The sequence below is a fragment of the Erinaceus europaeus genome, chromosome 7, assembly GCF_950295315.1.
Source record: "Erinaceus europaeus chromosome 7, mEriEur2.1, whole genome shotgun sequence".
NCBI lineage: Eukaryota > Metazoa > Chordata > Mammalia > Eulipotyphla > Erinaceidae > Erinaceus > Erinaceus europaeus.
Window position 1 is genome coordinate 108,600,700 of NC_080168.1, and position 26,859 is coordinate 108,627,558.

The 26,859-nt window shown below is 41.1% G+C and overlaps 2 protein-coding genes across 2 annotated transcripts; both read right to left on the reverse strand.

Moving 5' to 3' along the window:
• Positions 1-8,348: 8,348 nt before the first annotated feature.
• LOC103109208 (olfactory receptor 2AP1-like) lies at positions 8,349-9,284 on the reverse strand. Its single transcript, XM_007518253.1, has one exon. The coding sequence runs from the start codon at positions 9,282-9,284 to the stop codon at positions 8,349-8,351; it is 936 nt and encodes a 311-aa protein (XP_007518315.1).
• A 9,256-nt stretch (positions 9,285-18,540) lies between these two features.
• LOC103109078 (olfactory receptor 6C4-like) lies at positions 18,541-19,470 on the reverse strand. The gene has a single exon (XM_007518084.3). The coding sequence runs from the start codon at positions 19,468-19,470 to the stop codon at positions 18,541-18,543; it is 930 nt and encodes a 309-aa protein (XP_007518146.2).
• Between the last annotated feature and the right edge of the window lie 7,389 nt (positions 19,471-26,859).

Sequence of the window (26,859 nt, forward strand, 5' to 3'; positions counted from 1 at the left end):
AGAGTGGGGTATTGAAGTCTCCCACTATTATTGTATTACTATTGATGTATTTTTGAAATTCTTTCAGTAGATGCTTAATGTATTTATATCGTCCCTCGTTGGGTGCATAGATGTTAATAATTGTTAAGTCTTCTTGGCTGATTGATCCTCTAATCATTATGTAATGTCCTTGCCTATCTTTTATTACTTTATTTAATTTAAAATCTATCGTGTCTGAGATGAGAATGGCTGTTCCTGCCCTTTTTTTGTGGACCGTTAGCCTGTATGATAGTTTTCCATCCTTTCACTTTAAGTCTGTGTTTATCTTGTTGTGACAGATGGGATTCTTGCAAGCAGCATATGGTTGGGTTATGTTTTCTGATCCATCCCCCCACCCTGTGCCTTTTGATGGGTGAGTTTAAGCCATTGACATTTATTGATATTATGGATTTAATGTATTGTAGTGCCATTGTTCTAAAAAACAATTTGTTTACTCTGATAAATTGCAAGTATTATAGTGATGTTCTTGTTTATAAGAGGTCTTTTAGTACCTCTTTCAAGGCCGGCTTGGTGATAGTTGCCTCCTTTATTGTTGTTTGTCTAAGAAGGTTTTGATCCCTCCATCTAGCTTGAATGAAAGTCTAGCAGGATATATTATCCTTGGTTGAAACCCTTTTTCATTCAGGGCTTGATAGATATCTTGCCACTCCCTTCTGGCTTTTAGAGTTTGAGTTGAGAAATCTGCAGATAGTCTTATGGGTTTTCCCCTTTATGTGACTTTTTGTTTCTCTCTTGCAGCCTTTAGGATCCTTTCTTTATTCTTACTTCTTCTCATTGTGACTATGATGTGTCTTGGTGTCTTCAGGTCTGGGTTGATTCTGTTTGGTACTCTCTGGGCCTCTTGAACCTTGATATCCTATCTGTTATTCAGGTCTGGGAAGTTTTCTTGTATTATTTCCTCTAGAATGTTTTCTTCCCCTTCCTCTCTTTCTTCCTCTGGCAGGCCAATTATACGAATGTTACTTCTTTTGAGATCATCCCATATGTCTCTGTTGTTGTTTTCAGTGTCTCTCAATCTCTTTTTAAGCTCTTTCACCTCTTCTTAGTTTTCTCTAACTCATCCTCTGTCTGACTAATTCTGTTTTCTGCTTCTGTTAGTCTGCTTTCCCTTGCCTCAGCTTCTTTCTTTATTACAGCTATTTCAGCTTTCAGTTCTCTAATTGTCTCAAGATAATCAGTATTTTCCTTGGGGGTCTCAACAGTTGTTTCCCTAATACTGCCATTCCTTTCCTCCAATGTTGTTTTCATTTCTGTGATTAATAAGTTTATTATTGCTTGCATACTTTTCTTATCTATGGTTACTTCTGACTGATTTGTGGTTTCTTCTGGGCTCTTGTCTTCATTCATTGTGGTAGCAGTTTTATTTGTTTTTAATCTACCCATTTTTTTTAATTTATGTGTTTCTCTCTTTTTTTATGCTCTGTTGTTCCTCAGTTGTTGTGTTTTGAGTACAAGTAACATTGTACTAAATACCTTTATGACAATTGCACTCACCAACTTCCGGAATTACAGTAGCAACTGAAGTAAGTATTGAAGGAGTTTAATCGTTACCAGTTAGCCAAACAATTTCTCCAGTCCGTGAAAAAATAGTAACCAAATCCCAGTGAAGAAAGAGAAAAGAAAGAGAGGATAGCAAGAATAGACAGTTATGCAAATCTACTATCCAGTGTATATTCTAGGGGTAACAAGAGGGGAAAGGGAACTAGAGCAGAGATACACACATAGAGAGTCCACTCTGGGTCAGATTTCTTCCCCAAAGTAATTCACAAATTCAGAAAGGCAAAGAAGAAAGAAGTGTATGACAAGATTAAAAAAAAAGAGATAGAGAGAGATAAGAGAGAGAAAAGGGAGAAGATAAGAAGAAGAGTTGTAATTAAAGAGCAGTGCGAGGAACTTCCCAAATGTGTATCAGTGAATTTAAAAAAAAACCAAAAAACACCCTGTTTGGTGGTATGGGGTATCCTGCTAGTAGCTGGTCCCAGGCACTGCTTATGGGGTGGGGGGCAGCGGGAAGGATGTATGCTTGAAAATTAAAAGGAAGAAAAAAGAATTTTTTTTCCCTACTCTAATTCTTAACCCAAATTAAGTTATAGACGCCTCCTTGGTGTTACCGCTATGGCCCCTTATTGGCTGGCCTGCTAAAGGCAGAAAATCCTATTGTTTACACGAGATGTGTCCGGAGCTCAAAGGCTAGCTGCTTCTCAGTCCGCCATCATCCGGGAAACCCCCCCCTCCAGACTTTTTTAAAGGATTTCTCAAAAATGAAAACTAGCTCCAAGTCCTTTGATCCAATGAGAGCTATACTCAAGAAGTCTTTGGATCCGCCCTCAGGGTCGCGGTGGACCCTGGAGACTCCCAAGTGGAAGCCCCCGAGCTAAAGTGCTCTCTCGGGGTCCTCTGCCCGCCGCGCTCTGCAACCGGCAGAGGAGCCGCCTTCCTGGGCTGGCGGAGGACAATGCCCGGCGCACTCGCCTTGCCCGGCGCCGCCTGGGAATTCTGGCGCCCCGCTAGTCCGTGTCACCTTTACTCTAATTCTTAACCCAAATTAAATTGTAATCACTTCTTTGGTGTCACCCCTTATTGACTGGCTTGCTAAAGAAAATCCTACCGTTGTCGACGATGCGATCAGAGCACTCGTTGTTAGCGACTTCTCAGTCAGCCATCTTCCTAACTTCCTACTTTTTTTTTTAACTAGAGCACTGCTCAGCTCTGGCTTATGGTGGTGTGAGGGATTGAACCTGGGACTTTGGAGTCTCAGGCATAGAGTCAGTTTGCATAGCGATTATGCTACCTACTCCCACCCTTAATTACTTATTTGATAGAGAAATTGAGAAAGGAGGGGAAGATAGAGGAGAGAGAAATAGTGACACCTGCAGCACTGCCTCACCACTCATGAAACTGCACCTGCAGGTGGGGACTGAAGGTTTGAACCCAGGTCCTTGCATACTGTAACTCATATGCTCTATCAGATGCATCATCGTCCACCCCCTACTCAATTGCCTTTTAAAATGATTTAGAATAAGACAAAGTGTCTTAGTAGCCTGGAGATATTCTGCAGTAGAGAACAGGACTTGCATGCATGGGGCTGTGGGTTCTATCCCCACACCACATTTGTGTCTCACTCACTTGTAAACATAAATATTTAACAGCAGTGTCTTTTATATTCTTTTTATATTCTTATTTCTATTCTAAATATTTAACAGCAGTGTCTATATTCTAAATATTTAACAGCAGTGTTTATATTCTTATTTTGTTTATATTCTTATTTCTATTCTAAATATTTAACAGCAGTGTCTTTTATATTCTTTTTATATTCTTATTTCTAGTAGCCTTCATTTCTTTGTATAAGTTGAAATTTCTGTTGGCAAGATGTTTCTTCTGGTTGATTTACTTTAATATTTTATAGCATAGGTATTTTATCAGTGTATTATATCAGCATTTGTTTGCTTTTCATGGTCTTTATTTTGACTTAGTTTTAGAAAGACTTATTCACCAGACATTGAAATTCTGGGTCGATATACTCTCACTATTTGAAAGCTGCTAACCTATTATCTGTCTGGCATAATTTCTTCTGGGAAATCTGCTGAAATTCTTATTTTTGTCCCTTTTATGTAGTTCATTTGAAAATATTCTTTACAAGATTCTTAAAAGCTGTTTATGCTCCCCCCATGACTTCAAATATTTCCTTTATATTTGGTCTCTAGCAGTTTGACTGTAGTGCATCTGTGTGTGAATGATTAGCAAACATTGACCTATTATGAGTCCCAGAACCCTAAAGGGGAGAAACAGATACTGGCATGGAATAGGAACATTTGATTGATACCTCTAAAGATTTTGATTTTTCATTTTTCTATGAACACAGGATTCACAGAAGTGGCTAATTCTTCTAGAATAAACCAACTGAAGGATGCTTCTACACAAGACACAAGATGTTTCTCTCAGGAGTTGTTTTCAAGACTTTATTTTATTTTATTTTATTTATAAAAAGGAACCACTGACAAAACCATATAAAAGAGGGGTACAACTCCACACAATTCCCACCACCAGAACTCCTTATCCCACTCCCACCCTTGATAATTTCCCTATTCTTTAACCCTCTGGGAGTATGGACCCAAGGTCATTGTGGGATGCAGAAAGTGGAAGGTCTGGCTTCTGTAATTGCTGCCCTGCTGAACATGGGCATTGACAGGTTGATCCATACTCCCAGCCTGTCTCTGTCTTTCCCTAGTAGGGTGGGGACTCTGGGGAAGTGGAGCTCCAGGACACATTGGTAGTGTTGTCTTGTCCAGGGAAGTCTGGTTGGCATCTGGAACCTGGTGGCTAAAACCAAACAAATTGTTGCCTAATCATGGACATAAAGGCTGGAATAGTGCAGCTGAAGTTGGGGGGTTTCCATTTTGTAGATAGCTAATAGGCATATTTTAGTTATATTCCAAAGGGCCAGTGGCTCCTAAGCTGAATACAGGCCCCAGATCACATCAAATCGATGGGGTTTACAGTCAATAATATTTATACACTTTTCCCATATTTTGGAGCTACTCTCTTCCCTGATTCAGCTTTCAGGTCCTTTTTCCAGTCATGACATCATCTCCCCAGACAATAACTTAGAGCTACCTGCATGTTAGATTTCTGGCTTAGGGGGAAAAAAGAAAAAAAAAAACTAGTATAGTCAAGTCTTCTCTTATAAACCAATTGGAGTTAGATTTCAACTAACTCCAGGTGGGGCCATGGTGGGCTTATGAAAGAAAGAACTTTTTTAAACAAATACATAATTTATTTTAATTAATTAATTCATTAATTAATTTTATTTAAGAAAGGATAAATTAACAAAAACATAGGGTAGGAGGGGTACAACTCCACACAATTCCCACCACCCAATCTCCATATCCCACCCCCTCCCATGATAGCTTTCCCATTCTCTATCCCTCTGGGAGCATGGACCCAGGGTCATTGTGGGTTGCAGAAGGTCGAAGGTCTGGCTTCTGTAATTGCTTCCCCGCTGAACATGGGCGTTGACTGGTCAGTCCATACTCCCAGTCTGCCTCTCTCTTTCCCTATTAGGCTCACTTTATTTTATTTTAATGATAGAGGACATACACAAGAAAAGACACAAGATAAGGGAAAGGGAGAGGGAGAGGGAGCTGGAGCCCAAGACCACACACAGCACTGCTTAATTCTGGTTTATAGTGGTTACTGAAGTTGGGACTTCAGAGCTTCAAGCATGAATGTATTTTGCATAACTATTATGTTGTCTCCCAAAAGCAGAAGGAAATAATTTTACATGAAAAATAATTGAAAGAGAGGTGGTGTTCGGACAGTATCGTAGTGGGTTAAGTGCACATGGCGCAAAGCACAAGGACCGGCGTAAGGATCCCAGTTCGAGCCCCTGGCTCCCCACCTGCAGGGGAGTCACTTCACAGGCGGTGAAGCAGATCTGCAGGTGTCTGTCTTTCTCTCCCCCTCTCTGTCTTCCCCTCCTCTCTTCATTTCACTCTGTCTTATCTAACAATGATGACAACATCAATAACAACAATAATAACTACAACAACAGTAAAAAATAACAAGAGCAACAAAAAGGGAAAATAAAAAAAAGAAAATAATTGAAGGGGTTGGACAGCTTGTACTGCCAGAAGTCAGAAAAAAGTTCCTGAGATCATCTTTTTTAAAATAATTTTTTATTGGTGGATTAATGATTTACAGTAAATTTGGATGTTGTACATGTGTAAAAATTTTCAGTTTTCTGCAAATACTCTCACTCTAAGCCCAGGTCCTTCTTCATCATCATGTACCAAGACCTTATTCTCCCTTGGCTAGTTCTTTGCATTGGTGCAATACGGAAAACCCAGTCCAAGTTCTGCTTTGTTTTTCCCCTTTCTCTTCTTACTTCTCAGTTTCTGTCCATGAATGAGATCATCCCATATTCAGTCGTACCTTTCTGATTATCTTACTTAACATGGATTTCTTCAAGTTCCATCCAAGACAAAGTGAAGAATATAAAAAACTAAATTTACATGACCTCTGACAAGGGTTAATAGCCAATATATAATGACTCATACAATTCAGCAACAAAAAACATAATACCTCAATAAAAAATAGAAGAACTAGAAAAAAAATGCTTCCTTCGAAGAAGATATACAAATGAGCCACAGGAACAGGAAAAAACTGTCATAATCATTTCTTACTAGGGAAATGCAAATCTGAACCACAGTGAATATCTCTTCACACCTGTGAGAATGGTCTTGATCAAGAAGAGCACAAACAACGAGTGTTGATGAGATTCTGATGAAAAAAGAACTCTTGTATAAAGTTGGTGGGAGTGTAATGGACCCAGTCTATGGGAAACACTATGAAGGTTTTTCATAATATTAAAAATAGTCTACCATATTATCCAAGAATTCCACTCTGGGTATCTATCAAAAGGATATAAAAATAGTCATTTGAAAAGATACATGTATTCCGGTGCTGGGCAATGGTGCACCTGATTGAATGCACACATCACTGTGCTCAAGGATTGAGTTTCAACCCCACTGTCTCACCTGCAGGGGGAAATCTTCACAAGAGGTAAAGCAGTTTCTGCAGCTTTACTTTCTCTCCCTCTCTACCCCTTCATCCTTTCCTTCACTCCTCCCTCTTCCTTATCTCTCAATTTCTGTCTCCAATAAAAATAAATAAAAGAGGGGGTTGGGTGGTAGCGCAGCGGGTTAAGCACATATGGCCCAAAGCCAAGGATTTGCTTAAAGATCCCGGTTGAAGCATTCGGCTCTCCCGCCTGCAGGGAGGTTGCTTCACAAGCAGTGAAGCAGGTCTGCAGGTGTCTATCTCTCACCCCTCTCTGTCTTCCCCTCCTCTCTCCATTTCTCTCTGTCCTATCCAACAACAATGACAGCAATGACGACAATAATAATCACAACAATAATGATAAACAACAAGGGCAACAAAAGGAAAAAAGTAGCCTCCAGGAGCAGTGGATTCATGGTGCAGGCAGCCGTGACCCAGAGATAACCCTGGAGGCAAATAAATAAATAAATTAATTAATTAATAAATATGTGCTCATGTGTATATATATTCACAGAGAGTCTAGATACTGCAGTACCTGAGTGCCAGGTGGAGATGGTTGGATAAAGGAGATGTGTTATATATTACATATACATAATGGAATACTACTTCACTATAAAAGTGATGAAATCTTGCCATTTGCAACAGTTTGTACAGGATTGGAGGGGATTATGCTAATCAAAATAAGTCAGATGAAAACCAGATAGTTTCACTCATATGTGAACTATAATGAGCACTCCAGCATTTGTTGTTGGTATCGTTTTGATGTGTGATATTTCTACAGGAGTGAAGTGGCATCACCTTTTTATCTTTAGTATAATAACTTTTAATCAAAAAGTTCTTTTTTGGATGAAGTGTATTGATATTATTTTAAACTTTATTAAAATATCTCTACCAGAAAAAGATCTCCAAACTGATCACCTTTAAATGTTCATTTGTTGAATTTTGAAACAGAATTATGCAGAATCCATTTATCTGAGAAATCTTTTTTTTTATTTAAGAAAGGATAAATTAAGAAAACCATAGGGTAGGAGGGGTACAACTCCATACAGTTCCCACCACCCAATCTCCATATCCCACCCCCTCCCCAATAGCTTTCCCATTCTCTATCCCTCTGGGAGCATGGACCCAGGGTCCTTGTGGGTTGCAGAAGGTGGAAAGGTCTGGCTTCTGTAATTGCTTCCCTGCTGAACATGGGCACTGACTGGTCGGTTCACACTCCCAGTCTGCCTCTCTCTTTCCCTATTAGGGTGGGTCTCTGAGGAAGCGGAGCTCCAGGACCTCTATTCTCTAATTCCATCCCAGGTGGTTGACTTTCTAACAAGGTCCCAAAGCCTAGATATAGACCAGGTTCTGTGAGAGAGAGCATATGTTCACACGTATCCATAAACTACTGCAAAATATATACCTGAAAGCAGAAGTACACTAGAGTTTGAGAAATCTTTTAGTAGAATATTTCAGGGGCTAGAGAGATGCTTTACTGGGAAGAATCCTAGCCCTGCATTGTGTGTTGCCCAGGTTTGAGCACTGGTACCAGATGGGAGATGCCACTGGCACCAGGAGTTCTAGTGCTGTGATTTCTCTCTATCTGAATGAAAAAGTAGCCTAGGGTTATGGAAATCATTGTCAGACCCTGGACACACACACACACACACACACACACACACACACACACACAGCCCTAGAGGCCCAAATTTTCAGCTGAAGTAGCATAATAAATGTTCTCCAAAATTTATGTATATTTTTTGAGGCCATTAACATGAATAAAGGTGCACTATTTTTCTAGATACATCCTTGAAGGCCTGCTTTACTTGCTTATTCCTCAGAGTATAAATGAACGGGTTCAGTAAAGGGGCAACTAAGGTATTGAGCACAGCTACTCCCTTATTAAAGGCAACTCCATCTTTTGCTGAGGGCTTTGTGTACATGAAGATACAGCTGCCATAAGAGATGGAGATGACAATCATGTGGGAGGAGCAGGTGGAAAAGGCCTTTTTCCTCTGTTGAGCAGAGGGGAAGCTCAGAATGGTTTTGATGATGTTTGCATAGGAGATAATCACCAGCACAAGGGTGACCACCAAGGTCACAATTGCTAAAAAAAAGTTAAGAAGCTCCAGGAATGTTGTGTCTGAGCAAGATATTTCCAAGAGTGGTCCATAGTCACAAAAAAAATGATTCAGGATGTTGGAGGCACAGAAATCTAGCTGACTGGTCACTATGATAGGGGATATGATGATTAAGAATCCAGCCAGCCAAGAGCAGAGGACCAGCTGGACACAGACTCTGCTGCTCATGATGGTGGTGTAGTGCAGAGGTTTACAAATGGCCACGTAGCGGTCATAGGACATGGTGGCCAGAAGGTAACATTCTGTGGATCCAAGGAATATGTAAAAGAAATACTGAGTGAAGCAGCCGGCAAAGCTGATGTTCTTGTTTCCAGTTGAGATGCTGAACAGAAGTCTCGGGGTAAAAGTGGATGTGAAGGAGATTTCCAGGAAGGAGAAGTTCCGGAGGAAGAAATACATGGGAGTCTGTAGGTGGGAATCTAGGAGTGTGAGGATGATGATGGTCATATTACCTAGGAGGCTGAATATATACGCAAGGAAGAGGAGTGTGAAGGCGACTATTTGAAACTCTGGGTTGTCTGTTAGTCCCAGCAGAATAAATTCAGCCAAAGTCTGGTTTCTCATTGTAATGCTTGCTATCTGTGAAGCTAAGAAAGAGAGAAAGAAGAAGTAAGAAGGACCACGAAGCTCAGGAGGATTGAGGGGAAGGATGTTGATTGTCCTTGAAATTTGTTCACAATTTCTCTGATCACTGCCCTTTGCCCCCACCCTCCCCACCTCGACTGCCTTTTAGAACAGTCTGTTCTTTCACAAATCTATGTACTAAAGTTTTTGTAGAAATCTTTGCATCAGGGGCTGGGTAGTCACGCACCAGGTTCAGTGCACATCGTGCTTAAGGATCTGGGTTTGAGTCCCTGGCTCCCTGCGGGTGGGGGAGTGGGAGGCTATCCATAAGCGATGAAGCAGGTCTGCAAGTGTCTATCTCTCTCTCTCTAAATTCCCCATCTCTTTCAATTTCTCTTTGTCCTGTAAAGAAAGAAAAAAAAGGACAACAGGAGTAGTGGATTTGTAGTACAGGCACCAAGCCCCAGCAATAACCCTGAAGGCAAAAAAAAAAAAGTTATTTTTGCATTGGAGACTTACTTTTCCAGAACAGCAGAATGACTACCTAGACCTCCTTAATGCATCTTCTGAATTTTAATTTTGCATTCCTTTGTCCTTTGCCTTTTTTCATGTTTGTCAACTCTTTCTCTTATGGTCTTGGTAGGAATGCCTCATCCATCAGTGCCTCTGTTTAATATACTGATCACCTGTTCTATTTTTTTACTCTTCCTTATAACCACCCCCACTCCTCCTGGGGCAGGAGTGAATGCCTGTGTGTGTGTGTGTGTGTTTTGGCCTTTGTGATTGGTATTCGGCTAGGGAAACCTTGACAGCTGTTAATTTCAGGAAAGGTTTCTTTTTTTAAAAAAAATTAATTAATTAATGAATTCCCTTTTGTTGCCTTATTTGTTTTATTGTTGTAGTCGTTGTTGGATAGGACAGAGAGAAATGGAGAGAGGAGGGGAAGACAGAGAGGGAGAGAGAAAGACAGACACCTGTAGACCTGCTTTACCGCCTGTGAAGCTATTCCCCTGCAGGTGGGGACGCGGGGTTTGAACCGGGATTCTTATACTGGTCCTTGTGCTTTGCATCACGTGTGCTTAACCCACTGCACTACTGCCCAACTCCCCAGGAAAGCTTCCTTTAACAACTTTAAACACCAAGGATCCCTCCTCATGCTTGTTCAATGTTTAGGACACAGGAAACTAGAGAAGGATCAGCCTGGTCCTTTACTATTAAGTGTACCTCCGAGAAAAGACAGGGTCCAGGTCTCTTATTGAGACAGAGAAATAGGGAGTAATAGAGAAATAAAAAGATAGAAGGAACATTATTCCACCGTTCTGGGAGGTTCCCCTGATGCTATAGTGTTCTTACGTGGTGCAGGGGCTTGAACCTGAGGCCTAACACACAGTAAGCAGTGTGTTATATCTCTTGACTCTCGGGAGATGATTACGACACAGATGATTACAACAGATGGGTGGCTGCCCATGACAGAAGTCTGATTTTAGCTATGTGAGGAAATGGAGATTTATGTTTATTCTTAACTGCATAGAAAACCATCTGGAAGAATACAAAAGGATAAAATTGAGTTCTTTCTGAAATGTCATTGCATAAAGGATAGAGGCTTTCCTCCTTTTATTTTACACCCATGTTGATATGTGAGAACACAAAAAAACCTGAGTGACATTTTAATGTTTAAAAAAAAGCATTCATAAGGATCTCATAATAGATCATCATAAAGAGAAAACATATGAACAGAGGACTCTGAACTCCAGGTTCATCAGGACCTGGAGAGAGAAGAGGAAAAAAGGAAGGCCATTTGGAATTTAGTAATCGGTGTAGGTGTGACTTAGAGAGGAAGAGAAGGGGCCGGGTGGTGGTGCATGTGGCTGAACACACATGTTACAGTGCGCAAGGACCCAGGCTCGAGCCCCCAGTCTCCACGTACAGGGGGAAAGCTTTGCAAGTGGGGAAGCTGTGTTGCAGGTGTCTTTCTGTCTCTCTTCCTCTCTATCGCCCCCTTCCCTCTCAGTTTCTGGCTTTCTCTATCCAATAAATAAACAAAGATTAAAAATGAAAAAAAAAAAAAAAGAGAAAGGAAGAGAAGATGGGACTATGGGAAAAATGGGCAAATTTATATAATAGTGAACCCATCCATATCTGTGACCTTGGGAGAACTACTGTCGCTTCCAGTGGAGGGAATGAGGATACAGAGCTCTGGAGGTGGGAACAGTGTGGAATCATAATCCTTTTATCTCTGATTTTGTAAATCAATATTAAGTTACTAATAAAATTAAAACATATAAAGGGAAACATCAATGAACTATGGATGTACTCACCTTTTGACACTCAGAACAGATGCTGATGTTGAGGGATTTTATCTCTAGAAGCCATATTGGCTGGATTGAAACTGAGAAGTTAGATGTGGATGAAAAGTGGAGTAAAGAAACACATCCTTTCTAGTACTAACTCATGTCCTGTCTTCTTACAAATGTTACCTGCTTCTGGGGCACTAGTTTGAGAAGAACTAGTTCCTGGCTCCTCTCGCCTAGGAAAACTAATTATTTGTGATTGCTTCTTCTGTAGTTGGTCCAAATTAGCTGGATTCATAACTCCTGAAGATATTGCCTTATTGAGATCAGTGACAGGGCTGAGGAACATGTAAGTCTTAAAAGTCTGACTTTATCCATTTTGTCTGAAGTTTGGTTATGGATATCTTTGCAATTTTAATTTTTTTAGACCAGAGCACTGCTTGGCTCTGGAGTGTTGTGATGCTGGGTATTGAACCTGGGAGCCTTGGACATGAAAGTGCCTTTGAAATTTTAACCCAGTGTGAGTGGTACCTATTTTATCTAGTTTACCAAAGACTTTGGGGGATAAATTATTGCCTTGGGGCCCCATGTCTAGAAAATTTTAATGAGCACCTTAGCAAAACAATCCTGGGAATTAATTTTTGATGAGTAACAAGGGAAGATGTTCCAGGCAGACCCATGAGGAGGTTGCCACAAGAGTACGAGTTACAGAATAAAAGCCTGTGGGACCTGAAGCAATAATGAATGGTGATAGCAATAGTAACAAAAATGCAACATCAATTTTTTGAACAATATACCTGAGCTGTGAAGAGCTTTGCTTTTCTCTTTAGCAATTTCTTTTTTTTATATGTAATTTTTATTTATAAAGAAGAAACACTGACAAAAACCATAGGATAAGAGGGGTGCAACTCCACACAGTTCCCACCACCAGAACTCCGCATCCCATCTCCTCCCCTGATAACTTTCCTATTCTTTATCCCTGTGGGAGCATGGACCAAGGGACATTATGGGGTTCAGAAGGTTGAAGGTCTGGATTCTGTAATTGCTTTCCTGCTGAACATGGGCATTGACAGGTCGATCCATACTCCCAGCCTCTCTCTCTTTCCTTGGTTGGGTGGGGCTCTGGGTAAGTGGAGCTCCAGGACATATCGGTGGGGTCCTCTGCTCAGGGAAGTCCAGTTGGCATCACAGTAGCATCTGTAACCTGGTGGCTGAAAGAAGAGTTAACATATAAAGCCAAACAAATTGTTGACTTAACTATGAACCTAAAGGCTGGAATAGTGTAGATGAAGATTTGGGAGTTTCTGTTTTGTAGATAGTTAGTAGGCCTATTTTAATTATCTTCCAAAGGGCCCATGACTATATTCGTGTCTTCTTTCTTTCTTTCTTTCTTTCTTTCTTTCTTTCTTTCTTTCTTTCTCTCTTTCTTACTTTCTTTTTAAAAAAATTTTATATTTATTTATTTTCCATTTTTTTGCTCTTATTTTTATTGTTGTTGTTATTGATGTCAGCGTTGTTAGATAGGACATATAGAAATGGAGAGAGGAGGGGAGACAGAGAGAGGAAGAGAAAGATAGACACCTGCAGACCTGCTTCACCGCCTGTGAGGTGACTCGGAGCTGGGGGCTTGAACCGGGATCCTTACATAGGTTTGGGCTTTGTGCCACATGTGCTTAACCTGCTGCACTACTGCCCGACCCCCCCCCCCCATTTTTTTCTGAGCCTGACTTCTAGTATGCAGGTAGATCGAAGTTATATTGTCTGGGGATATGATGTCATGACTGGAAAAAGGACCAGAAAGCTGTATCAGGGAAGAGAGTAGCTTACCCAAATAAGGGAAAGGTCTATAAAGGTTGTTGACTGTGGACTCCATCGATTTGATGTAATTTGGGGCCCATATTCAGCTTAGGAGCCTATGTGACCTCTGCATCCCTATAGATCTGAGCTCACCTTCTGTGGTTACCAGTAGGAACATTCCAAGCTGCCCCAATATCAGAACCCATCTTCCTCAGGTGAAAGATAGAGTATATTTTCCAGACTCCCTTAGAACACTTGAAGCAGTTGCTGTTACTAGCCTCTTAGCGCTTCCATTTATTAAATGTGCTACCTCTACCAAGTTGTCTCATTTGTGAATCCAGGTAAAATAGTACTTGCACCATAAATCTGTCATATGAGTCACTTGAACCCCCACCCCACCCCTGTCTCCTGCTCTGTGACACAACTTTCTTGTCCACTCAGCTGCTGTGCACTTTGGTTGTTCTGTATCTTGGCCATTGCAGGTAGTACTGCAATGAACATAGGTGTGCATCTACTTCCTTAAACAAGTGTTTTTGTCCTTTTTAGCTAGATGACCAAAATAAGATTTGCTAGATTGCATGGTGTGTCTATTTGTCACATGTTGAGGAATCTTCACACTGGTTTCCATAGGGTTAGGATAGTTTACATTCCCACCAGCAGTGAAACAGTGTTCCCTTTTTTCATGTCACTCATATGTGGGATTTAAGAAATAAAACAAGGGAGAAGACAGGGTGAAACATTAACAAACCCATGTATGTAAGGTATATACAACTATATACCTTAGGTTATGAGAAGGTGAAGGGAAATGGAACGGAATTAGGGAGGAATGAAGGGGATAAAGGCATGTGGACTACAGTTAAGGAGAGTAGCACTTTGGTGGAGGGCTAATATGTACTAATACGTATTTTGGGAAGATGTGAAAAAGTACTCCTAAGACAACACGGTCTAGCACAACAGGATTTCCTCAATAAAATCGATGTTAATATTATACTGTAAGAGTATTAGGCTGTGGGAAAAGTCATGATGTATGTTTACATAGAAAAACATAGAAAACAATACAGTATGACTTTCCCAACAACTCAGCAATTAAATAACACTTAAAAGGAAGGTTGTAACAAGGCCTAGGGTGAAAATACTTTGAAGAGAAATGAGACTTTTTGATAACATACTCTATTCCATATCAGTGAGAGAGTCTCTGGAAAAGCTAACACAGAGTCACCGGATAAAGTTGCAAGAGGCCAGTGAAAGCATGGATATTTACAGGATTAAGTGACATTATATTAATCATTGAATGCAGAGACACTCGGTTCTCTTCTGTATCACTTGACTTTGAGAATACCAACAATGGAGCCATGTGGTGGTGCACCTGTTTAGACACACATGCTGTAATGTGCAAGGACTTGGGTTCAAGCCCCTAGCCCCCACCTGCAAGAGGACAGTTTTGCGAGTGGAGAAGTGATGATGCAGGTATCTCTCTCTTCTTTTTTTTTTAAGCTTGCATTTATTTATTTATTTATTTATTTTCCCTTTTGTTGCCCTTGTTGTTTAGCATTGTTGTGGTTATTGATGTCATTGTTGTTGGATAGGACAGAGAGAAATAGAGAGAGGAAGGGAAGACAGAGAGGGGGAGAGAAAGATACCTGCAGACCTGCTGTACCACCTGTGAATTGACTCCCCTGCAGGTGGGGAGCCGGGGGCTCGAACCAGAATCCTTATGCCAGTCCTTGCACTTTGCACGACGTGCCCTTAGCCCGCTGCGCCAGCGCCCAACTCCCTCTCTCTCTTCTTTTCTATCACCTTCTTCCCTCTTGATTTCTGGCTGTCTATATCCAATGAATAAATAAAGATTAAGAAAAAAAGAGAGAGTAACAACCCAATCATTATACTCACGGCAAAAGGATCAAATACACTTTGAGGCATCTAGCAAGCCCAAGAAGAAAGACCTAAAAGTACTGACAGAGTGATATTCTGTAACAAATGTCCAGAAGAGTTATCTTATAATCAAATTCCCTATTTCCATTTGTGAAACAGCTTCATTGAAATCACTTCTTTTTTTAATTAGTGATTTAGTAATGATAAAAAAGATTGTGGGATAAGAGGGATACAATTTCATAGTTACCACCACCAGAGTTCTGTATCCCATCCCCTTCATTGGAAGCCTCCCTATTCTTTATCCTTCTGAGAGTATGAACCAAAGATTATGGGGTGCAAAAGGTGGAAGGTCTGGCTTCTGTAATTGCTTCTCTACTGGACATAGGCATTGTCAGGTTGATCCATACCCCCAGCCTGTTTCTATCTTTCCTTAGTGGTGGGGTAGGGCTCTGTGGAGGTGGGGTTCCTGGATACATTTGTGAGGTCATCTGCCCAGGGAAGTCAGGTTGGCATCATGGTAGCATCTGCCACTTGGTGGCTAAAAAACATTAAGATATAAATCAGGATAAATTGTGGTCTTCATGGTGGAATAAGCTGCAAGTCTTTTAAAAAGTATATTCCATGGGGCCCATGACTTTATTTTAGGTATATTCCTAAGGGCGTATGGCTTTACTAATTTTTGCCTGAGCCCGACAGCTAACATGCAGGTGGGCTAAAACTATAGTCTGTGAAGATCGTGTCAGAGTTGAGAAGAGTTGGGTCACGGCAAAGATCAACTCCCAAATATGGGGGAAAGTATATAAATACTGTTAACTGTAAACCCCATCAATCTGACCTAGGGCCCATGTCTATTCATATTTAGCACAGGAACCTGTGTAATCTCTGCATTCCTGTTGGTCTGAACTTGCATTGCATGGGCATAGCAGGAACATCTTAGGCTTCTCTCATTTCAGGATCGGTCTACCTCCAGCAGCAGAGTATGTTGACCCAGTCTCATTCCAGAGAGTGAGGCAGTTGCTACCACTGTTACTCTACATTGAGGGCAAGATCATGTAGAGGCCCACAAGAGGGTTTATGATATTGGTGCTGTTGGATATGACCAGCGATGGTGGAGAGAGGGATCTGTTAAAGGTCTAGGCTCATCATCTCTGTGTGGGAATCCCATGATTCTCTGACTAGGGCCTCAGATGATGGGGTGTCCTAGTTGTAACCAAGAGGGGCCATCTTTAAAGTTTACTGGTCTTTTGCTTTAATCCAGATTTTGTTGCTTTTACTTATCTGATAGGGTTGATCAGTTCTCTGGTTAAAAAAAAAAGGAGTCGGGTGGTAGCACAGCAGGTTAAGCTCACGTGGCGCGAAGCGCAAGGACTGGTGTAAGGATCCCAGTTTGAACCCCTGGCTCCCCACCTGCAGGGTAGTCACTTCACAGGTGGTGAAGCAAGTCTGCAGGTGTCTATTTTTCTCTCCCCCTCTCTGTCTTCCGTTTCTCTTTGTCCTGTCCAGCAACGATATCAATAACTACAACAATAAAAAACAAGGGCAACAAAAAAGAATAAATAAATAAATATTTAAAAGAAACAAAGTATTTGATTAAGTACTTTATGGTCTCTTTTTTAGGCCTTTCTACTTGCTTGTTGGGCTAATTGAGTCACTGCAGATTATTGCACCCTTTGACTTCACGGTATATATTTTCCCTAATTTATGAATACATGTGCACATGTGCCCTATCTCATGGGTCCTGGTCTGTACTTAGGTTCTGTAGCTTTGTTAGCAGGTGTGCCATCTGAAATGGAACTAAGGAGTCTTATGAGCTAGGAAAGGTCTCACCGGAGTATTGAAGTTGGAGGCTTGACATCCCAGAGCTGGTGTCTCTGGACACAATCTGAAGTGAGACATGTTGAGCTTTCACTGGCTGCGGTGATTTGATTGAGACTACAGATGCAGTACTGAATAGTGTGAGTCAAGAAAAGAATGGAGGAAAATGAGCAAATCACCAGAGGTTCCAGGACTGGGAGAAATCCAGGTTTTATAGAGAACAAGGAAGGTTCTTTGCTGCCTTAGAGTTTAAATAAATAGCCGAGTTATTTGGGAACTTCGTTTAGACTACACCTGCTTACCTGGGGTTACTAAAGGAGAGGAGGTGAGGGGACTTACATTGAGGAGGACCACTGTGGACTAGAGTGGATAGTGTGTGGCATTTGGCTGGAGTGAGAAGTATACTAGCACATATTTTGGAGTAATGTGAGTTGTAGCCTTGAGACAGCAGTCTTATAAAACTATTTCCTCATGAAAGAGAAAGAAATACGACTAAATAAAGAAACAAAAGCAATCAATGCAGACACTGAGATCCAGGCATAGAATGATATCAGCAAAGTGGGAAGGGGGAGAGAGTGAAATGGGCAGTGGGAGAGGACAGTTGGAACATTGGTGGTGGGTATGCGGTGTGGTAGTTCATGATCTGATGAGAGGTGCAGGTGCATTGCTAACAGTCTTCCAGTAAGCCAACTTTGGCTTAAGTAAGAAAGAAAAAGAGAAAAAAAGATAGGTAGAAAGAAAGAGGAAATTGCCTCAAGACTAAGAAAAGATGGGTGGTCTTATTGTAAGCTATAATTTATAACTTCTGGAAAATATCTAGCATTTCTGATGGGGAACTTTCTTACAGACTTCGTTAACTTAGAGATTTCATTTATAAAACTGTGTTTTACTAGTAAGTACAGGATTATTATCGCTGTGGCATTTCTAGCAAATTGATTCAGGTATTCTTTTTTTTGTACTCAGACTGATGGCAATCATCTAGCTACTTATTTTGGTAAAAAGTTTATCTTTTTTATCCTTTCAGAGGATGGAACATTCTCTACTGTTGTTGATCCAAGCTGACGGCAAGGTCTTATAGGGGGCCCACAAAGGGGTTTAAGTCTGTAATTTTTATCATATGAGAAATTAGAGAACCGAGAATATAAATATATGCACTAATTTTATTTAAAAACTATACTATATTGTTAGTAAAAATGACACTTATTAGAAGAAGTTGCTGAACATAGCATTGTATTCCATTTTAAGAATATTCAACAATGTTTGCTCAAAATGAATATATCAGAAAGAGATTGAATGTTTATTTTGACAATTTCTCTCTCATTGGCAAGTTTGATATATAACTTAGCACTACTTCATTGAAAATTCATCAGAGATGTTGCATTTACAAGGAGACTAGTAGACAAACTGTCTGATTTTTCTGTGGGAAAGAATTTCATGAATATTCTTCAGGTTTTCCTTTGAGTTTGAGGTCTTTATGTTTATTATAGATTCACAATCTTCCTAGTCACATCCTTGAAAGCCTGCTTTACTTGCTTATTCCTCAGAGTATAAATGAACGGGTTCAGTAAAGGGGCAACTGAGGTGTTGAGCACAGCTACTCCCTTATTAAAAGCAAGTCCTTCTTTTGCTGAGGGCTTTATGTACATGAAAATACAGCTGCCATAAGTGAGGGAGATGACAATCATGTGGGAAGAGCAGGTGGAAAAGGCCTTTTTCCTCTGTTGAGCAGAGGGGATGCTCAGAATGGTCCTGATGATGTTTGCATAGGAGATAATCACCAGCACAAGAGTGACCACCAAGGTCACAACTGCTAAAAAAAAGTCAAGAAGCTCCAGGAATGTTGTGTCTGAGCAAGATATTTCTATGAGGGGACCATAGTCACAGTAATAGTGATTCAGGATGTTGGAGGCACAGAAATCCAGTTGACTGGTCAAGATGATGGGGGATACAATGATTAGGAAACCACTTAGCCAAGAGCAGAGGACCAGCTGGACACAGACTCTGCTGCTCATGATGGTGGTGTAGTGTAGAGGTTTACAAATGGCCACGTAGCGGTCATAGGACATGGCGGCCAGAAGGTAAAACTCTGTGGCCCCAAGGAATATGGTAAAGAAATACTGAGTGAGGCAGCCGGCAAAGCTGATGCTCTTGTTTCCAGTTGAGATGCTGAACAGAAGTCTCGGGGTAAAAGTGGATGTGAAGGAGATTTCCAGGAAGGAGAAGTTCCGGAGGAAGAAATACATGGGAGTCTGTAGGTGGGAGTCCAGGAGTGTGAGGATGATGATGGTGAGGTTCCCAGTGATGCTGAATATGTAGGTGAGGAAGAGAAATACAAAGATAATGGGTTGAATCTCTGGTCTGTCTGTTAGTCCCAGTAGGATGAACTCTGTCCTGGAGGTCTGGTTTCTCATTTCTCACCTTTGCTGCCTGTGAAGGAAGAAAGGAAAGAAGTTGAACAATCATGAACGTAAAGGCTGGAATAGTTCAGATGAAGAGTTGGGGTTCCTCCATTAAGTAGTAAGCTAGTAGGTATATTTTAGTTATATTCCAAAGGGCCCATGGTTATACTAGTTTTTTTTTCCCCCGAGCCTGACATCTGATATGCAGGTGGATCAAGTTATTGTCTAGGAGATGATGTCATGGCAGGACAAAGGACCAAAAAGCTGCATCAGGGAAGAGAGCAGCTCTAATAAGGGGAAGGGGTATAAATATTATTGACTGTAAACTCCATCGATTTGATTTGGTCTGGGGCCCATATTCAGCTTAGGAGCTTAAGTGAGCTCTGCATCCCTGTAGATCTGAGCTCACATTCTGTGGTCATGAGTAGGAACATTCCAGGCTGCCCCAATATCGACCCATCTTCCTCAGGTTTAGCAGAGTATGTTGTCCATCCTCCCTTCAGAGGATGGAACATTCTCTACTGTTGTTGATCCAAGTTGAGGGAAAGGTCCTATGGGGGGCCCACAAAGGGGTCTATTTTTTTGTTCCTGATAGAGATGACCAGTAACAATGGACAGAGGGAATTATTTGAGATCTAGGCCCATCATGTCTGTTTGGATATCTCAGGACTCCCCAAGTAGCGCCCCAGCTTATGGGGTGGCCTGATAGTGACTAAAGAGTCATTAAAGTATGCCAGTCTCTTGCCCTTATTCAGCTTTTGCAGCCCTTGGTTTGCTAAGGTTAGTTTTGGCATGAGTGAGAGAACTGTAATAGGAAGTAGGTGAGGAGAGTATCTAGGTCTAATGAGAGACTATTTCATTAAGGACTTTGTACTGACACACTGCAGGCTATTGTGTACTTTTATATATATAAAAGTATATACTTTTTTATACTCATGAGGGAGGAATCCTAAATCCTTTAAGTCTCCTGCATGACGCATCTCACTTTCCAGTGCAGAATCCAGAAAGGGGTCAAAGAGCTTTAGTCACAATATTCTTTTTCAGAAAATTGCTGTTTGTCCCAGAAAGAAGCCTCACATGTGCAGAGACCCCTGGACATCTTCATCTTGTTCTGATCTTCTCGCACCCCATACATATATATATATGTATGTATATCCTTAATTTATGGATACATGTGAACATATCTCTTGGGACCTGGTCTATAGCTAAGTTTTGGGCCTTTGTTAGGAAGTGAACTTCCTGGAATTAGAGAATACTATGAAAGGAAAGGTCTCACCCGAGTAATGAGGCAGAAGGGTTGACATTCCACACCTGACGTCTCTGGTTCATGATTGTTCAACAATTTGTTTGGCTTTGTATGTTAACTCTCTTTTCAGCCACCAGGTTCCTGATACTAGCATGATGCCAACCAGACTTCCCTGGACAGACAACCCCACCAATGTTTCCTGGAACTCCACTTCCCCAGAGCCCCACCCTACTAGGGAAAGAGAGAGGCAGGCTGGGAGTATGGATCAACCTTCAATGCCTATGTTCAGCGGGGAAGCAATTACAGAAGCCAGACCTTCCACCTTCTGCATCCCACAATGACCTTAGGTCCATACTCCCAGAGGGATAAAGAATAGGAAAGCTATCAAGGGAGGTGATAGGATGAGGTGTTCTGGTGGTGGGAATTGTGTGGAATTATACCCCTCTTATCCTATGGTTTTGTCAGTGTTTCCTTTTTATTAAAAAAAAAGGGAAAAAAAAGAAAGGAAAGAAGTTAGGAAAGATGATGGCAGAAGATCTCAGCAACAGTTATGTGAGGGTGAGGTTTCCCAGCCTAATGCTTCACCTGCCTTTTATTTTGCCAGTTCGATTTAATGTGTGTGCTCTACAGAATGTGCCACCAGGCAGCCTGCTCCTTGTTAGTTTGACTTAAGTGAGATTTCTTTTGTTGGATAGACTGTGGCTTTTCATAAGAAGTCTTGTCTTAAATTACACAAGGATTTTCTCTTTCTTTTCTTTTTTAAAAACATTTTATTTTAAGGAGAAAGATATGGAGAGAGACCAGAGCACTGCCTATCTCTGGCTTATAATGGTATTGGGGATTGAACCAGTGAGCTGAGGCATGAGCGTCTTAAATAACCATTTTGTTGTCTCTCTTGGTCTTTTTTTTAAATTTTCTTATTTTTTGCATAAAAATGGCACAGTTCCACACAATTTCCACCACCAGAGTTCCATATTCCATTCCTTCTATTGGGAGCTTTCCTATTCTTTATTCCTCTGGACACATGGACCCAGGATCATTATGGGACGCACAAGGTGGGAGGTCTGGCTTCTGTTACTTTTTCTGCTGGACATGGGCGTATGTCAGTCTCTTGTCCTGATTCGGCTTTTATAGTCCTTACTTTTTTTTTTTTTTTAAAGGTTAGCCTTAGAGTGGATGAGGGAAGTGAAATAGGAAGTAGGTAAGGGGGGCATTTAGGTCTGAGGAGATACTATTTGATAAAGTCCTTGATGGCTGCACTCGTTTCAGGAATAGTCTTCCTCGAGTGGCAGAGGATTCTGATCCAGCTTCCCTTCACAGAAGGATTTTTTCTATGCTTCTTTTTCAATGCATCTTCCCTGTATTCCTTTAAGATCAATATCCACTTTTTAATTTTAATTTGCTATTTCTATTTTTTTTCTTTATTGCCACCACATTTATTGTTGGGGCTCTTTGTCTGTACTGTCAACCGGCTGCTGAGAGCAGCTGTTTTTCCGCCCATTTTTTTTCTATTTTATTTGACAGGACAGAGGGAAATTAAAAGGGGAGGGAAGGTAGAGAAGGATAAAGAAAGACACCTTCAGACCTGCTTCACTAATTGTGGAACACTGCCTGCAGGTTGGGAGTGGAGGCTGGAACCTGATCCCTGAACACAGTGACATGTGGACTTAAGCAGGTGCACTATCTCCCACCCCCTTGCGGTTTCTATTGCTTCCTCTGCACATTAGCTGTATTTTTATTATATTTGCTAACTTTGGCAGGGCTGTTACATTACTATCCCTTACTGAGTGACCAAACATTTACAGTACAGATGGGTTGTTGACAGATGGGTACAATTTCTCATCTCTCTGTGACATGTGTCTGTCAAACACACATTTTCAACTTAAGTCCCCTTCTACTCTCATGGACCAGGTATTGCCATCACATTGTAGGTCTCAGTGGGAGAAGAAGGGCTAATTTTTTTAACCCACACTGAAGACTCATGAGGGAGGAATCCTAAATCCTTTAAGTCTCCTACATGACGCATCTCACTTTCCAGTGCAGAATCCAGAAAGGGGTCAAAGAGCTTTAGTCACAATATTCTTTTTCAGAAAATTGCTGTTTGTCCCAGAAAGAAGCCTCACATGTGCAGAGACCCCTGGACATCTTCATCTTGTTCTGATCTTCTCGCACCCCTGAAATAAATGCTAAACTTTATGTGCTGTAACCCATGACTGTTCACCTGTGTTCCCGGGACACCAGCTGTCTATCCATCTTCACTGTGATAACCAAGTATGTCTTAGTTGCCTGGGTGTTTGGAATGAGATCTTCATCCAGTGATCTGACTGTTTAGGTTATCAACATCTTGATCATTAACTTTTGGTTTTTGGTGACTAGCTTATGTTGCTATTCAAAAGTTCACATAATTAAAAATCTTTTAAATTAAAAAAATATATAGAAAAATATCTGTATCACTGCTCACCACTTGTGAAGTTTCCCTTCCTGCAGATTGGGACAAGGAATTTAAAGTTTGTTCTGTGCATGGTAACATGTTCTCTACCATGTGCAGCACCAGCCTGCCCCACACAAATTTTATAATAATTCTGCCTCAGAATCTTCACAAAGCGATTTCTCATATTATCTCTTGTAAATGCAAGCAGTTAGAAATGATTTAAATTGGGGGTCCGGCAGTGGCGCAGTGGGTTAAGCGCATGTGGTGCAAAGCGCAGGGACCGGTGTAAGGATCCCGGTTCGAGCCCCCGGCTCCCCAGCTGCAGTGGAGTCGCTTCACAGGCGGTGAATCAGGTCTGCAGGTGTCTAACTTTCTCTCCCCCTCTCTGTCTTTCCCTCCTCTCTCCATTTCTCTCTGTCCTATCCAACAACGAACCACATCAACAATGGCAATAATAATAACCACAATGAGGCTACAACAACAAGGGCAACAAAAAGGGGTAAAAATGGCCTCCAGGAGCGGTGGATTCATGGTGCAGGCACCGAGCCCAGCAATAACCCTGGAGGGGAAAAAAAAAGAAATGATGTAAATTTCCATCAGTAGGGAAGTGACTTAATGCGTTGGCACATGCGACTTCCAGAGTAAAATAGACCCATAACTTGATAGGAAAGGGCTCCGTGATGGCTCGCCTGGTAGAGCTCGCACATTACTATGGTGAGAATCCAGGTCTCCACCTGCAAGGAGGGAGCCTTGGAAGTTGTGGAGCAACGCTGCACATCACATGTCTCTCCTCTTTTTCTTTCCCTTCCTGTATCTCCCTATCTCTTACCCTCTGTCAAAGAGAAGGAAAAAGCAAAAACAAGAACAAGAACAAGAACAACCCCTGGGAGGGGTGGACACTTTGTGTAGGCACTGAACCTTTGCAATAACCTTGGTGGAGAAATAAAAGAAAAACAAGAGAAAAGGCACAGATTTCTGTGAACTCACCTGGAAAGATTCATCTGATCTACTGCTCAATGCAGAGAGTAAGGTGATAAACAGCTGGGTGTTGTGTGTAATCCCATTTGTGTATAAATACTTCAGAGAAATAATAACAACGGCATTTTCCACACAATCACATATATTCAGAAAAGAAGGAGTTAGAAATATTGTTTTCATGTAGTTAGGATGTAGGAGCACACACTGACCTGTGTCTTTAGCCCTGTGTATGTAAACTTCAGTGTCATCAACGTCAAGAGATACTTTTCGATTAAATAAGAACACCCTCCCCCCACATTCATATGCCCTCATGCTCCATCTTCACACACAAGTACCCTACATGACTAGAAGCAGTCAATGTACTTACATTTGACTTTCAGGGTAGTGAAATTTTGCCCTTTCCCAAACGTGGGGTGACTCCCAATTTAGTGCTCAGATATGGAGGGAAGGCAGTGTACAGTTGAACTTGTTTACAATCCCACTGCTTTTGATCTGTTCACCCAACTTATGAAAATGTAGTAGGAAAAAAATCCTATGCTTCCTGCTATGTATCAGCATAGCTGTCATTCATCCATTGTTTCTATGTTAACATAAATCCACTGTGGCCACTCAATAATGCTCTGAGATGTTAAGTTCAACGTATTCATATTTATGACAATATGAAGCATGCCCTCACCCCATTGAACTTTTCCCCTGTTCTGTCTTGCGACTGAAATGTGGTCCTTCTGATTTTATTATACACTGAAACAAAATTTAAATGTTTTATTCAGAGGAGGCTAGAGATAATTAGCTGAAGAAAGAAATGAGCTATGTCTAGGGACCCACATTCAGAATTTGCTAATGATCCTTATTTGTTTAGAAGTCTGGCACTAAACTTTTAATAGTAGATTGCGTAGGAAGTCCAAAAGATATAGAGAAAGGAACTCTAATACACTGCTGGTGGGAATGCAAAATGGTACAACCATTATGAGAACAGTATGTAGACTCCTTAAGCAAATACAGATGGAAATACCTTACAACCCAACAACTCCACTCTTAGGCATTAATCTAAAAGAGATAATACCCCTAATTCGAAGGGATATATGTACCCCCATGTTCATAGCCGCATTATCCACAATAGCAAAACATTGGAAGCAACTAAAATACCCTCGACAGATGATTGGAAACAAAAATTACGGGACAGAAACTCAATGGGGTATTACTCAGCAATGAAAAGATGACCTTACATTCTTTGGGATAAAATGGATGGAACGTGAGACTTTACGATTAGTGAAATAAGCAAAGAGGTAAAGGAAATCTACAGGATGGTCTCACTTATATGTGGAATTTAGAGAACACACATACTTAAACAAGCAGACACAACACAGCCTGTATTTAAATTGGAAAACTATAGTGGCTACCTGGGGGGTGGGGGGCACAGACTTGGTGTTGGGATAGATGTGAAATTTTAGTCCTATTACTGCCTAGTGAATTCTGCTTGAAGTTCTTCTTTTAAGCTTTGTAGCTTCTTATCAAATCCTGTTGTGAGTTCCTGTTTTTTTGTGTGTTAATTCCAAAATAAAATGCTCTTTCAATTCTTGCTTAAGTTCTGGTAGAATTCTCATAAACTTTCTTTTTTTAAAATTTATTTTAATTATCTCTATTTACTTATTGGATAGAGACAGTCAGAAATTGAGAGGAAGGGGGAGACAGAGAGAGAGACAGAAAGACACTTGTAACCCTGCTTCACTACCTGCAAAGCTTTCCCCCTACAGGTGGGGACTGGGGGCTTGAACCTGGGTCCTTGCGCATTGAAACATGTATGCTCAACCAGGTGTACCACCACCTGGCCCCAGTCATAAGCTTTCTATAGTCTGTCTCTGATAGACTCTCCATGTATGAATTTCTTCATTTTGTCTGATTTGCTTGCCTCTATTTGTTGTGGCATATTAAGCTGCTTGCTTCTTTGTTTCATGAGTATGGTGTTGGTTATTGTTGGCCAGCAGGTGGTGCTGTTTTGATCTCTGGGTTTCACTTGTTTGTATAATTGGAGGCTGTGGGTGGGGGAGGGATGTTTTGAGTTATCTTGTGGACTGAGTTTTGTGTCCTTAAACTCAGACTGAGGGAAACAAACAAACAAACAAACAAACAAACAAAGAAACACACACCTTGAGCCAAAGATTGAGAGATATTAAACTCCAATTTCTTTTCTTCTGGGGAGGTCTGATAACTGTACTACTGTCCAAGATGGCTCAAGTTGTTACTGCACTACCTGCCCGGACCTCTGGTTTTGACTGTGCCTTCCAACCCAAGTTTGCGTATGGGAAGTCACCTGAGGCTGTAGTTTTTTTCAGCTGTAGATTATGTGTCCAATTTGATTTCTTGTTGTGTTCAGTAGAGATGAGGTCGTTTGGCTGTCCCATAAGGCACACCTCCCGGGATTCGATGGCACAGGCTTTCTAGTCCTGGCTTTAAAAAAAATTATTATTTTCTTTCTTTCTCTCTCTCTTTCTCTCTTTCTCTCTTTCTCTCTTTCTTTCTTTCTTTCTTTCTTTCTTTCTTTCTTTCTTTCTTTCTTTCTTTCTTTCTTCCTTCCTTCCTTCCTTCCTTCCTTCCTTCCTTCCTTCCTTCCTCCCTTCCTTCCTTTATTGGATAGAGACAGCCAGAAATTGAGAGGAAAGGGTAGGATAGAGAGGCAGAGAGACAGAGAGACACCTACAGCACTGCCTCACCATTCATGAAGCTTTCCCCCTGTAGGTGGGCACTG